General features: G+C 37.7%; 1 protein-coding gene across 11 annotated transcripts in view; it reads left to right on the forward strand.

Annotated features, from left to right (window-relative positions):
* Nucleotides 1-15,911, forward strand: part of grip2b (glutamate receptor interacting protein 2b) — a 182,079-nt gene that overhangs the window by 117,674 nt on the left and 48,494 nt on the right. For 6 of the 11 annotated variants that reach the window (XM_082137800.1, XM_082137802.1, XM_082137796.1 and 3 more), the window contains exon 2: nt 15,105-15,185. In XM_082137800.1, the coding sequence (XP_081993926.1) occupies nt 15,105-15,185 (81 nt within the window). Of the gene's footprint in view, nt 1-1,636; nt 1,866-10,833; nt 11,039-15,104; nt 15,186-15,911 lie in introns of those variants that run through there. The other 5 variants (XM_082137805.1, XM_082137806.1, XM_082137797.1 and 2 more) reach the window with 5 other exon arrangements.

Below are 15,911 nucleotides of genomic sequence, written 5' to 3' on the forward strand. Positions count from 1 at the left end.
GGGCAGGACCGCAGGTCAGAGTCGCTCTGCATCGAGGAACGGTTTGGAGCTGGAGCTGCTTGGTGTCATTGTTGGTATCTGTCTGAAAGGGGTCCTGGGGGAGACCTGCTATAAGGACAGAGAGGGAAATAATGCCTACTTGTTCTTTTAAAAAAAGTTGTTTTCAGTCACAGAACTGTTCAGTGTTTCCATCTGAAACCATAGGTCAATTTAACATGTCTTTTTGTTTGAAAATACATGATTTATCTTCTATAAGTTAAGCTGTATTTGATCATTTAATCAGAAGGTGGAATCATATCTATTGAATTTGATATAGTCTAATGAAATCCTGAAGGGTTGTTCTCTGGAAATGGTGGTACATTTGTATTCTCACTGATATAACTGATCTTATGATATAACTTTATTGAACTTAGACATATTATTTTATAGAATAGACCATGTTATGTGTAATTGCAAAGATATACTATAGGCCTACTATAAAAAATTATCTATTATTTGTCAAAAATGCAATTGCGAATTTAGCCTATATCTAATTCTGACTTTTTATCTCGCGATTCTGACTTTTTCTTTCTATTCTTAATTTTTCCTTGCCATTGTGAGTTTATATCTTGCAATTCTAAAAAAAAAAATTCTCTAATCTCTAAATAAATGTAAAATATTTTCTTGCAAATCTAGAAATTCTCAGTCAAATTCTGAGGAAAAGAAGACTGAATTTTCTCTCAGAATTGGAAGTTTATATCTCGCAATTCTGACTTTATAACACGCAATTGTAAAAAATAAAATAAAAAAATAAATAAAAAAGAGTCAGAATTGCAATTTTTTATTTTGCATCCACGGAAACAAGCTCCCACAGCATCGGCTATCGTCCAACATGACTTTAAAAATATCAGCATATGGGATATCCACAAAAATCATAAATTGTGCATCTCTAGTTAAATGTTTTTAGCCCAATTTTCCACCCTGTAATATTTATTTATTTGTATTTCTTTCAATTACAGTGTGACACTACCAGTATTTAAACCATTATCTATTAGCTACATATTTAAAGTATGGACATTAAAAATTTATGGCAACAAGGTTGAAATAATGTAGTGGGGTTTGGTACACTTTATTAATTACAAATTTGGAACAAATTTAAACTGTTATCAGTTTACAGCAACAGTAATATTTTTTTTAATTATTAGATCAAATAGAAGAACTACTTACTCCAAGTAACAACTGCACATATTCAAACTTAATAGTTTACTTCATAAGACTGTCATTACATTTTTCAGGCTGAGAAACCATTGAGGAACAGTCCCTGTTACTCCGAGCCTGAGGCGGGAAAGTAGTTTTTTGAAAGTTCAGCAGTAACCTTTTCAAGTGAAAGGAAAAGAACTGACATTTAAATCTGCACTTTTTTTCTAAAAACGATAGCCTGAAGATAACAGAATAGACGTCCGCTCGTTTCTTATTCGACCTGAGTGTTTTTAGCTGTCTTTTACATCCAATAGATTGAATTCCTCTTATTCAGCGCAAAGGTTTACATCCGCGCAAAGCAAATCAAAGGAGAAACCAACAATATGTATAGGGGAGGAGGAACCGTATAGCCTCACACGACAAAAAGACAGCTTGCGTAGAGTTAGAGGAAAGAGAGAGAGAGAGTGTGTATGTCCCTAATACGAGTGTGTGTGTACACACACACACACACACACACACACACACACACGGAGCTGAACCGTGTGACCAGACAGGGGGGCGCTTCTGTTGCTCACAGAGCTGCATTTCTGTCTCTCAGTTGGTGTGTGTGTGTGTGTGTGTGTGTGTTTGAATCAAGCACGCCAACATGCTCTGTGGGCTACGGAGAGAAGTGAAGACCAGTTTTGGTGAGAATTGCTCTTTACTGAATTCTTGATTGATTGTAAACTAAAAGTGGATGCTTTAGTTTTATAATAGAGATATGTGTGTATTCTCAGCATTGGGCAATCTGACAAAGGTGAGGTGAAGTTTGCCAAAGTCTGTTTGATCTTGTTATTTGGACTGGGTTGGTTCTTCATGAAGTTTTGAATGGAAATCTTATCTGTAGAAGTCAGTCTCTTAAGAGTTTATTGTCGGTGTTGTAATGCCTAATGAATGACATTCAGGAATAGTAAGGCTGACACTGAATATATGTTGTCTTGTATAGTGTGTTCTTGCAGAAACAATTTTTCCATCTTTTTTTTCTTTTTCATTTGCTGTTATTGTATAAATGGCATTTTGCCTTTTAAATAATGTGTACTACAACAAAGTACCATAGTATTACCACGTCTTCTCGGATATAGTGCAATGGTAAGCCTCATGAATCAGTCTAAAACAATTCATATTTCACCCCAAATTTGAAAGAAAAGAACTAGACAAATAAGAATAATGATAAATAGAATTATCATTAATATAATGCAGAAAAAAAAAATCTAATCTAAAATCTAATCTAATATATATATATATATATATATACTGTATATATATATATTTTTGATTATATATATTATATAATATTATAGAAAGGAGTAAAACATGGAAATTCGGAGCAAAATATAGTTATTTTTTTGTGAAAATAATGTCACAAAATGCCCTAAAACAGACTTATTTTCTATATGCAAAATTTAATTTCTTCATTTTTTGGTTGTATCATGTAAATTCAATGGCATTTGAATACGGTAATTATCCAGTGCCATGGTATACAAGTACCATGATGCCATCATTATACCACATTACCCACAGTACTTTGTGTAAGGGTTGTGTAATGTAAACGAAATCTTTCCCAAAAGCTGCCGTTACTATGGCAATAAAGGGTCTTAAAAAATTAAATGCAGGAAGCTGTCTGACTCCGTGTGTATCCATTGTAATTGCCGTTTCATGCGTTCAGGTCGACATACAGTAACATGTATGTTTTTTGCTGCTTATGAATGACAGTGTTTGGAGATGAAACCATATTTATGGGCTCCGTTGAGCGAGTCAGGGGACGCTGATCTAATGAAGAGGAGCAGAGGAAGCCGTCACGCAACAGAGCTCAGTCTAATGTTCTCCCTGCGGGGGCCAGACGCAAAGTGTGTGTGTGTGTTAGTAATGATGCTTAGACACTAGCTGAGATTGAGAGATCTTATCATCCTTAAGCATGCATTGCTTTTCTGTTACCTGAGCTGGAACAAGTGTTTTCAATCCCATAATCCTGTGAACAATTGCGATCCTGTAAAACATATGCATGAGAATCTGCTGATTTACGCTCTTAATAAAGGATCTTTATTGGAATCGAATCGATGGTTCAATGGAGAACCTTTGAATGAATTGAATGCACCTGATAACCTAAAACTGTTTATCCGTTTTGGCCGTTCATTTACATGACAACAGCGTTTTGGGAGCCTGAAAACGCAAGCTTTTGAAAACGGTTTCAAAGTGTTTTTTTTAAAACGAGGCCGTTATCGTCTCTGGATAAACTACAAAAATACGAATTTGTGAAAACGGTGACGTCACGTGGATGTGTATTACGTGTTCAGTCTTGAGCGCATAGTGTTCAGTCTTGAGCGCATAGTGTTCTTTACAAAGTGACATCGCCAACTAGTGGCCTGACATGAATAATACAGCATTTTTTCGCAGATCAGTGTGAACAGGGATCGTTTCGACAACGTTGTCATCTGTACGCGAAAACTGTGAAGGAAAAACGTTTCCGTTTTTAGTACATCATTTTTGTGTAAACATACCTTCAACTGCTACTCCTCATTTCGTAAATTCGTAAACACTGCACAAACTTCCCAGGACGACTTATATACACTGATTATTCCGTGGAACACAAAACATGTGAACTTCTTTCTTGTCAATTAATTTCTTTCGCTCATAATGTCTCTCAACGGAAGTAAAATTGTCATCTCAGACGTATGCTGACACCTGGTGGTGTGGATGCCACTTCATGCCAAATTAACAGTTTTCAGTATAATCGACGCCATTGTCGAAATACTTGATTCACAGTCATCCATCCATCATTTATTCCAATATCATAACAGCAAGGCTTATCAAGATAAAGCTAATTTTTTTTTTTTTTTTTTGGCTTGTCATGTGATCTCAACATGGCCGCCACCATGAGGTGACCCACTTTGTGTAAAACAAAAGCTTTTTTTGATATAACTAGAAACTTTATCTCATGTGAGTCTGTATGCTCATAAATATTTTACAAAGGTATTTATTTCTGTATTTTCAGTCAAACTGATAGTCCCGCCCCAAACTCACACCATTGGTTGAAAATAATCAACATCAAGAACCTAAGTAAAATAGTGGCCACTATTTCAAGCACTATTTTATAATCAAATCTTTTTCTAAGCTTGACAAAACCCATGTTGTAGGAAAGGTCTGAAACTCAAGATTCCATATTTGGACACTGTTTTGTGAAAGAAGTTATATTGACAGAAATGTATTCATTTTTGACAGGCGAACGTATGAAAAAGTTTTAGAACAGGGTGGGGATCAACGGATGGCTATTTTTGAGAACAAAATCTCACAAAAACCTAAATTTCTCTGATATCAACTTCAAATTTGGAGCACAACTTGGCTATACATATGGCTTTGATTTTATAGCAATTTTATAGCCCAAATAATTACTTCAAACTTCTATAGCTTGCTTCACTTTCATTTTTTTTGGTGTGCTATCACTTCAGCAATAATCTGCTCTGCTACACAGTTTCTAAGTACTTATATTTTACTGTTATATGCTATCAATTATTCAAACATTTCCATTTTGCGAAACAACGCATCCTAACACAAGCAAGATTTTTCAAACTTTAAAAGCTCAACATTTGATTGAACCCAATAACAGTGAACATCCATGATAATTGCAATCAAATAATCCATCTTTAAGCATCTCCACTTGAACAAACAGCGATTACGCCAACGGCCACCTTTCTCCACCGCCCACACAATGGTTTGACACAACTTATAATGTTGAAGAGCACAGCGTCCTCCTTTTCTGTCTTTCCTGTGACTAATCTCCCATTTACATTTTGAAACTGCTCATTAAACTAATTGTGCCTTGTTTGTCCAGATGCTGCTTTGCTTGTTGCATTGAGTTATTCAGAGGAAAGTGAGTTATGGCGATGGAAGGTGGACTAGGTGTAATTATATGTTTTCAAAGTACAACTCTTTAAATTATAATGGGTGTAATCATTGCATTTTGTAGCGCTGTGAATTGCTTCGCAACTGTGGCAAGTAATGACAAGTTTGATGAGAAAAGACGAAGCAAGTGTCGAACGTGCCCTGAATTAGAACGCTTTGTCTTTCTCAGCACCTCAGGGAGAATTATCCACAACTCTTTGCTCAATTAATAGTCTTTCTTCAGAATAAGAAACTCCTGGTGAATATGAAACAAGCTTTGTGCCAAGGATACAGTGCGCTTGTATCATAAAAGCTCCGTAATTTTCAGGAGTTAATACATCTGTCACCCACAGTTTTTCTGTGTAATTCTTAGTCTTTTTGGGTTTCAATAATACTATATACCTTTTTTTTTTTTTTTTTTTTTTTACCGTCTCATTCTGCATTCAAGACACTGGTCGGAAATCATTAGATTTATTTTATTGTATTACAAGTAATTTGATTCTTTTATTTTGAAAAGGGTCAACCTTTTAATAGCATTTAGCATTCTGAACTTCTATACGTGGTAATTGTTTTTGCTAAATCAGTCAACTAATCTATATATTCATATATTCAGCTTAGTTTTCAATCCCACGAAATACAACATTGAATTGGACAGCCAATATAAACACGACAGGGGTTTGCTTGTACTTATCTGGCCATCTACTATGTCCTGATGTCAGGTTGTTAGTCTGTCTGTTTAAATTTGCTGTGAATTCTGGTCATGTCCCGAGGGTGGTAATGCATTACATCTCCCGTGGTTAGCGGGAGACAGCCAGAAGGAGGGGTCAGGGGTTAACATGCTGAAATTCGTTCCCTATTAAACTTCCTACACCCCTGTTGTCAGACGAATAGCTCAAGCTGTCTTACGTCACCTTATAACAGTCTTGGAAAGGGCATCTAAAAGCATCTTACCTTTTTTGTCAGAGCAATTTAGACGGTCCCTGTGGAGATTAAGCATTATAACAACATCCTGTCACACGAAATGGGTTTCACTGGTTCTTAAAATATGGGAGAAAACATGTCCCGCAATTTTACCAGCTGTCAGTTTTGAAGTTAGCATAATTTCCACTTTGTTAGATGATCGGCAAAATGTTAACTATAACTATAGGGAATATGTCTGAACATTTGGAGTTCCTAAACTAATTGATTCAAATAAGGTTTGATGTTAGCATAAGCTAACAAGAAGCTAACAAAGTGGTACTCTAAGCATAAAAATACAAAACTTGCACAAATATTGAGTAAATTGACGTTAACATGTTTGCTAAGCTAACAACGTGGTTATGCCTAATATGTATGTGGTGGGGGAGGCGTGGTTTAGCGAGGTTGGCAACAGGGAGATATGCGGTGGGTGAGCGAGTTTAGTGTGTATGACAAACACCTGTGTCGTGTTTCAGTTATTGGCGTGGAGAGACCGGGGTGTGTGTGTGTGTGTGTGTGTGTGTGTGTGAGAGCGTGTGAGTGAGTGTGAGAGTGAGCGAGAGAGAGAGCAAGCAGAGTTTTTATGTTTCAGCGCAGTGAGCGTGACTTTGTTTTGATCTTTTGAAAACATCAATAACACACACAGTCTCCGTAAGCCGACCCTGTCCTCTTCCTTCCTTACATCTTGAACCTCGTTACAATGTAGCACACACAAATACCCATTGAGTAAATATTTCGACAAAACTGTTCTTCTCATGAAGCGCACATTGACTCTAGACATAGACATAGACATAGACATAGACTAGTAATCTCAAATATACATAGCACACACACATGTCAGCTAAATTGATTCCAAGTTACACGTTAGCACGTTGCTAAACTAATAATGTGATACAGTAAGTTTAATATAATGTAGCCCACACAAATATTGGGTAAATATTGAGACGGGAGACTCAACTCTCAAATGATTTCACTAAGGTTTGATGTTAGCATTTTACTAAGCTAACAACGTAGTATTCTAGAGAGCATAAATATATAGCACACACAAATATCAGGCAAAATCTTATGATGTGTATTGCTACTTTGCAGTAATGTAGGCCTATTGTCCACCATATTGGCAATCCATTCTGGTATTGACTGGCAATGATTGGCAATGCTGGCTGCTTAATTTAGCTATAAACAACCATGAGGTTTTCGCCTATACATTTTGGAATTGGTAGCTGTCAAATGATGTCTTGGTAGATGGCACACTAGGTTTTGTAACTGATCCAAAATCTTTGCTTTTCCTCACTGCAATGCTAATTAGCATGTTTGATTTGAAAGCCATCTTATTTGTTTAGTCCAAAGCACGTCCAATGCATATTTAAAAGGAACAGCTGTGCACACATGAAAGGATGTGATTGGCAGCTGTGAGGCTTAATGGTGTACTTTAAAATACTGGTTTGGGTTAATGTACCTGTAAATATTGCTAAGCGCTATTGCGTTACATTAAACTAATGGATATTTAAAACAAAACAGTGGCAGGTTGAGTGCTTTCAAACGCAATTAACCCTTTTATCAAATACCCATCCATCAAGATTTTGGCCGCAGAAAGCTTCAAGAATGTACTAGATAATGACAATGTTTGGATCATTAACCACAGAATGATGGGACGGAATAAGTATGTTATAAGTATTATAAGTATACTTATTCAGGGAATGTCTCTCTCGATTGCTGAACTTAAAATGACCCAAACTCCCTAAACCCAAATCGCATGGAAAAACTTCCAGTCCCAGTTCATTCATGCCCAGAAACCCTGCAAAATTCCTTTACCACATCGCTCTGTTCCCATAATCCCCAGGAAAATGAAATATGTCAATGTGCATATGACAGTGTGGCACCGCTCAGAGGGGAAACTGCAGGGTTCCCAGTGCGGTCTTTGTGCAGACGTGCTTTGATCTAAAATGCTGGTTCCTACTCACCTCCACATGGTTACAAAGAGCATTTACTTCAGAGGCCTAGACATAAGGGCGGTGAAACCTCGCTGCCGTTGTGTTCCAGAACACACACGCCCCCGCCAATGGTTTCAGCTCCCTGAGAGTGTTTCTGAACAAGACCCTGGATGATTACGGTGGTTAGCCGTGACAGTGTTTTAAAAGCCTTTTCTAGTAGGTTTAAAAACCCAGTGCTGCTATTTCATAGTCATGACTTAAACAAGTGTTAGCAGTCAGTTATTTCTTTTCATTTTTCTTTTAACTATTGGTGTAAGTACCTGCTTTTTGGCGTGTTCGCACCGCAGGAACAGGGAACGATTATAGTTATAGGAACGCTTTTGGGGAGGACTAGTAGGGTCTATCCCAGCACAATAGGTGCTACCAGTCACGTAAGTGTACGCTGATTGGCCGAACGCATGCAAAACACTGGCACCCGCCATTTTTAAAAAGCCATGTAAACACACAGTTTATAGCCTATATTTACTCCATGAACATGGAAAACAGCGATAGATGGACCGACGCCGAAGTGCAGGCACTTCTCAAACTTTACGCTAACGAGGAAATCCAACGCGAGTTTTGAAAGGACCAAGCGAAACATGTTTATGTATTTCTCCTTAGCTTGGGCATCAACCACATGGCATCCGCTATAATACTTTTTCGTATACCGTTTAACAGTTCTATCTAATAACGTATTCGATTGGACTGTTAAACTGATCAGAAACTAATGAAGACAGAAGGGGGGGGGCGCTGTGTGCTAAGTTGTTCTCAGCACCGTCAAAATTAAAATTGAAGTCCCAAACAACAACCGGGGGTCCGTACAACGACGTAACTCACTGCTTAACTACCGTAGTACGATGCAACGTTGAAGTAATCAACTAGCTAGTCACGACTGTTTCCCGAAACCATATTGTCGCAAATTGGTCGTTCAACCACGTTGGTTAATGATGTCTCGCAGGTGTTGGAGTAATAACTCCTTTTAATGAATCTGTTTGAGATCGAATTAATGCTAGATGTTTTGCTAGAAATTACAGACATGGCATCTGAGGACTATTTCTCATTTTTCTCAGTTATTTTGCTTTATTTCCAGATTCAAACATACACGCGCGATATCCGCATTTCAAGATCGCAGAGCTTGATGTAATTGTAATAAGATAAATTACAGACGTTACAGATCTCTCATGAAAAGGCAACAGTAGGTTCGCGTTAGCTACATGATGATAACTGTAAACCCTCCGAATAAAGTACCGTATCCCCTGTAGGCTCGTTCTTGTTTACTAGAGCACGTTCGCACATGCGCACTATTCAGAAACGCTGCTTTACCTCTCATGACAAACTAAAAGACGTAAATTACATTTGTATGTATTCTAAATAAAATATATAGATTGTACTGAATGTGAGCTTGCTTATTTGACTTAAGATAAGGATTTATTGACTCCACATGTCATGCAATCTAGAAACTATGCTTCTAACCACAGGTCAAGAGCTGTCGTTCCAAACACACAACTTTGCGATTCTGTTTGCGAACGTTCATTGGAACGATGGTTTCGGGAAACACAGACTCGTTGAACTATGCTGATGACGATGGTTCTTGCGACCATAGTTGGCTAACGATGCTTTTGGGAAACACACCCCAGTGCGAAAGGCTGTAATGATAAACATATTAGTGTTCACACCAAGGTGCGATAAAGTTTTGTTTATTATAAGGCCAGCACAATTTTTCAATTGTTTTCAATGGGAGCCGCATGAGCACTGAGCGTCTATGTCACGCTGAATGTTGCACGCTTGGGGATTTTTCACGCAGAAGAGTTTAAAAATGTGAGTACATTTTTACCCATTCGTCCAATCACGTGGAGGAAGGGCAGGACAAATACCACACTTACGAACCGTCCTCTCTTCACCAATGGCCCGGCCCTAGTTTTGCGCCGTATAGTTGCCTCATTCATTGATCAGCCAAAGGTGAAGTCATGTGATCAATTGTACCATATACAAGAAAAGCCTATGTATGTAAATTTGTTTGTGGGTGCGCATAGAGTTTGCTAGATTAGTTACTATCGTGTGTGTGTGTTTTGTTGGTGTTCCTTGGAAAGTTTGAATGTGTGAGCATCTTTGCGTGTGTGCGTTTTTGCAATCGGTGTGTGGAGCACATATCACCCAAGTCGCAGGTTTCCTTCCTGGGCAAAGCTTCTGGCTGTTTGGTGCTGATAATGGAGAGTAATTACTGGAGGACATGTGGAGTTTAAACAAAGAGAGACTTGAGCTCGCTCAGATTATAGCTACCGTATCTTCAGCTTAATTAGAGCCATTCATTTCAGCAGTTTATTTAAAAAAAGAGTAACTAAACGGTGTTCTTGCTGAATAGCCTGCATTCACAACAGTCTTTGAATACAACAATTTCTGGTGTATCATGATCTGCATATTGTTACAGTAATGTGAAATTTTGTTCTGTAATGTGCAATAATTAGTGGTGCTTTCTAATGCAAACTTCACTGATACTATCGCTCATGAATTATAACTCAAATTATTCAGCAAATCTGTTGTCCCCTCAGATTGACATGAATAAAATTACATTATAATGTATATATATATATATATATATAGTTTTTTTTTTTTGTCTTTATGCATGTAGCTTCAGTTTCGTTCCAGGCCTTTGAGGTGAAGCTATTGGATTATTTTTATTTTATTTACCTATTTTTCTGGAATGGCACTTCAGTGCATGACAAAAACAGATGACTGTGTGCTTTGCGAGTTAGGTACCCGTCACAGCTAAATCGCTTCCTTTGATAGGTGACTCGTGAAGGTTTCCAAAACCCTCGAGCAAGCGGATTAGACGAATGCTGCTCATGTGAATGCCGATATGCTGGAGTTTTCTGTGGGCTAGGAGGGAGTTTCGTTGGTTTGGTCTTGTGCTAGCGCTGTAAGCTAATCCCACCGTTGAGCCCTGTCAGTAATAGCTTTCACAAATACAACAATATTGCTCCCTGCAGACTGTCCTCGCATTCTCACTAAGGCATGTATGTTTTTTTTTAGCACTTGTCTGGTCTTATTCTGTCCTGTACGAAGTATTCTATTCTGTTTTTTTATTTGGCTTGGTCACACAACATGTCACATAAGGGAATTCATGATTGCAGGATTTTGAATGTATTGCTGCGTTGTGTCCTGTCTTAATGAGGTTGTGTTTTGAGGCGTGCAGTTCAACGAAAAACAGTCAAAGTCAATTATGGTTATTTAGTGGTGCTTGCTAAGGCTTATGAATTTGAACAAACCCCTTACACTAAGCACTAAACTTTGGCACATAAACTATTTGTGGAAAATGCTGACATTAATGAAGGTAATAAAACAATCTAGAGTCCAGAATATAATTGAGATTTGAGGGTGGGCTGCTTTGACTTAGGCCATTAAGTAACCACATAGCAACAAGCCAATCATGCTAAATCCCCTCAGAACACAACAACAATATATCAATGTGCTAATCATGCAAAAAAATAAAAAAATAATAATAATTCTTAGAATACACTAAAAACAGTTTAGAAATGTGCTAATCATGCTAAAACCCCAGAAAACACTAACAATAGCAACAAGCTAATCATGTAAAAAAAATAAATAAAAAAAATAAACAGAACACACTAACAACAGTATAGCAATGTGCCAATCATGCTAAAAACCTATCAGAACACTCAGTATAACAACAAGCTTATGGTGTTAAAAAAACAACAACAACAACAGTATAGCAATATGCTAATCACGCTAAAAACCCCACGACACCAAGCGGGAAGGAAGTCGACCGGAAGTTGAAGCCGGCCGCGTGCCACCATCTTGTAGCAGAACTTCACCTGCTGTTAGCATCCCATTGACTCCCATTCATTTTGGCGTCACTTTGACAGCGAATAACTTTACATCTGAGGCGTTTGAAGACTCCATTTGTCCATTATTTATTTCTAAAGAAACACGACAATGTATAAAATGCTCCATTACCTTGTAGCTTACGTTATGGCCCCGTAAAAACAGTTTTTGTAAAAGTAGGCTAACGATTGCGTCATAACCACGCGACTCTCTGTCGCACAGTAGAGAGATTACCGTATGGACAGGAGGAGAAGCTCGCGGGCAATCGGGGAGACGTGGAGGCAAAATGACAAAATAATTAATCAGAATACCTAGCAAAAGTTTCTCCTGCTCCCAGCCCATGGACACCTCATACTCACACTCTCCGTCTCTGCAAGATTCAGAAGGGAATGATTCAGATTTCTCATGCCACAGCCACTAGAAGACAGACGGGTTGCTCACGTCACATCTACGTCGTCAAGCTCAGTGTGAGTCTGCGCGTCAGGAACGGAAGTCCTAAAAAATCGCTGAAAATGGGCTTCACTTGTCTCAATTGAGTTCCAATGAGATGACTCTGTCCATTTCTTATACTGTCTATGCACGACACACTATAGCAATGTGTTAATCATGCTAAAAAAGCTTAGAACACACTAGCAACAGTATAGCAATGTGCTACAATAACAGTATAGCAACAAGCTAATCATGCTACCCACCCCCCAGAACACACTAATAACAGTATAACAATGTGCTAATCATGCTAAAAAAATAAATAAATAAAAAAAACAGAGCACACTAACAACAATATGTACCAGTTATGTGCTAATCATACTAAAAAACCCCAGAACACACTAACAACAGTATAAGAACAAGCTAATAATGCTAAAAACTATTTTGAACAACTTAACAGCTGTTAATCATGCTAAAAATAGACGTTTTAAAAAACCTTTGGAGAACAACTGAGCGGAATCCCAGAGAATCCCTTAGAGGACCCTTACAAACATATAACAACATCCCAAGCATGCTAAAGCCCCTAACAATCACATAACAACATGCTACAATTCCTCAGAACACCCTTACAACCATATAACAACATGCTAAACTTGTTAAAGCCCCTAAAAAAACACATAACATGCTAAACATGCTAAAGCCCCCCTGAACACCCTTACAACTACATAACAACATGCTAAACAAGCTTAAGCCCATCAGAACACCTGTATAGCATGCTAATCATGCTAAAAACTCAACAACCACATAACAACATTTTAAACATCAAAACACCTCAACAACCGCATAACAATATGCTAAAACTTATCAGAACACCTAAACAACTCTATAACAATGTGCTAATCATGCCAAAAGCCCAATATTTTAAACATGCTGTCCCACAAAACCGTGCTAAAACACGCTTAAGCATATGACAGCCTCATTTCACACAGTCGAGCACAACACACTTTCAGAAGCTCTTCAGAAAATCTATCTTTTAATATAATATTTAAACAAGTTGAGCTTTCATAGAGAATTTATAGGTTGCTTCTATATTAAGGTTTTTAAAATATGTGACAATTTTAGAAGTAGGGTTGAAATTAAATCAGTATAACGTGATCATTTGCAAAGTAGACACTGCAAACAAGATTCTGTCCTCCATATCATCTTGCCACTACAGTAATATGGACAACCAATATCTGCAATCAAATAATAAGAAAATACTTGTAACTGCTGTCGGAAGACTCTTATCTCCAGACAACAAACTCTTATTGCCTCTCACGCAGCATAACCTCAGTCTGGTGATGGTGTCGTACCTTATGCCAGATTCCTCATTCAGTGCAGCTTCTCTTCAGCGTCATAGGCTTGTGAGAGTTTGTGTCTATACAATATTAAATATTTCACCCAAGAATTTAAGTTCTGTCTGTAACACTTTAGTTAATGGTCCAATTCTCACTATTAACTAGTAGCTTATTAGCATGCATATTAGCATATTGGCTGTTTATTAGTACTTATAAAGCACATATTAATGCCTTATTCTGCATGACCATATTCTGCATCCATTAATCCTACCCAATACCTAATCTTAACTACAACAACTACCTAACTAACTATTAACAAGCAGTAAATTAGGAGTTCTTTAATAGTGAATATTTGTTCCACAAACTAAAGTGTGACCGTTCTGTCATTATTTGCTCAACCTCATGTCATATCAAACTCAACTTACTTTCTTCTATAAAACACAAAAGGAGAGATTTAGCAGATTGTTCAAGCTGCTCTTTTCCATATAATGAAAATATTGCTATTCACATTACCTAGTTCAAAAACTAGTTAAAAGGATGCAGGAAAAATGGAGGTGCATCACCTCGCTCTTCAAATAAGCGCCCTACAGAGTCGCGGTGCAGAACTCCTCAGTCGCACATCGGAAAATGGCGAAATCTTTGTGGATTCTATTTGAACACCGTATGAATACTTCTGGCATTTCCGTCAGCGTTGTGTTTTGCGTTAAGAGTGATGATTTGAGAAGCCAGAGCGTCCAGAATGAAACACATCTGTAAAAATCTGATTGGAAGTGCATTTCTAACCACCTCCATATGTGGTTTGAGTCAGATTTGGGGGGGGGAAATCTGATGTCATGGATTTTTTAATTATTATTATTTTTTTATATTTTTTTTTCTGTCCAGACTTTCAAAAAAAACCCATCTGAATAAAATTTGGAACATGGGCTTTAAAACTTTGTCTTTAATTGAAGGAAAGTCACAAGCAAAAGTGTTTTGAGCTTATTAGTATAATAATGATGGCAACAGGTGTTACCTTATTTTGTCTGAATACATTAATAGTGTTTGTCCTGCTGGCGTTAAAAGATGAACTGAATTGTGCCGAGCCGTAAGGAAGCTCCAGAGACGCTTAGTGCTGATGAGCCCAGTGCATGAGAGAAAAAATATAATTCATGTAGAAACCTTGAAGAAATTAAAACTATGCTGCTCATGAATATTTGATCCGCTCATTCAGTGCTTTCAGGCGTTCGCCTTGACAGAAAACAATCCAAAAGAAGTCTGTCACACAAAGGCTTTCTATTTAAAAAAATTATTCGGTTTCTGTGATTATTACCATCAAAAGATAGCAAATCCTTATTAGCGTGTCCCTGGATGCTGATACTTACTACAGTCAAAAAGACACAGTTCATCTGTGTATTAATACAAACGTGACACTGCGTTTATTGTAGACTGTTTTCTCTAAGGTCTTTTTATTGATTGTGTGTCTCTCACCCTACAGATGATGGGCCGTACTCTAAGGGGAACAAGGACTCGATGGGGCCAGACAACTCGCTCACATCCAGAAGACAAAGCATCCCAGGTACGCCTGACTCCCTGTCTATCCCTTCTTTTGTGCCCACACAAATACTCCCACCATAGGCTGATCCAGCCTCGCTCCGCTCCCTCAGCGTCTTTTGATCTTGGGGATTGTGTCTGTGTCTTTTTCCATTGGGGATGTTTGAGTTCTTCTTGCCACATTGGTTTCGATGGCTGTTTGAGATGCAGAACACTGGGGGTTCGAGGGCGTTGTTACAGCTTTATCCAGATGTTTCCTGCGGTTCTCGAGAAGTGTCTGTCTGAGTCATTCTGCTACTGTAGCTGGAAGCGTTTGCTGATCCAAGACCTCTTTCTTCTCTAAAGCTAATTGGATTAGCTGAGTCAACTCAAAGTGTTACTTTGGAAAAGTTTCAAAAGGAGGTTTTAAGGCATAACAAACATTTTCAGATGTTACTTTACATGTTGTAAAATACTTGCACATTTTGTGTGTATAATCATTTTTTTATGTACCCTACTGTACATGTAAGAGGTCCAAAGCAGTTGTAACTGTTATTTCATGCTAAACTAATGCTAGAGAAATTTTTTATTGTTATTATTCTGCTCACCAAGTATGCATTTATTTGATCAAAAATACAGTATAATATTGTGAAATAATATTACAAATTTAAATAACTGTATTCTATTTGAATATACAGTAAAATGTAATTTATTCCTGTGATCAAAGCTGAATTTTCAGCATCATTGCTCCAGTCTTCAGTGTCACATGATC

Source organism: Leuciscus leuciscus (assembly GCF_965113295.1).
Source record: "Leuciscus leuciscus genome assembly, chromosome: 15".
NCBI lineage: Eukaryota > Metazoa > Chordata > Actinopteri > Cypriniformes > Leuciscidae > Leuciscus > Leuciscus leuciscus.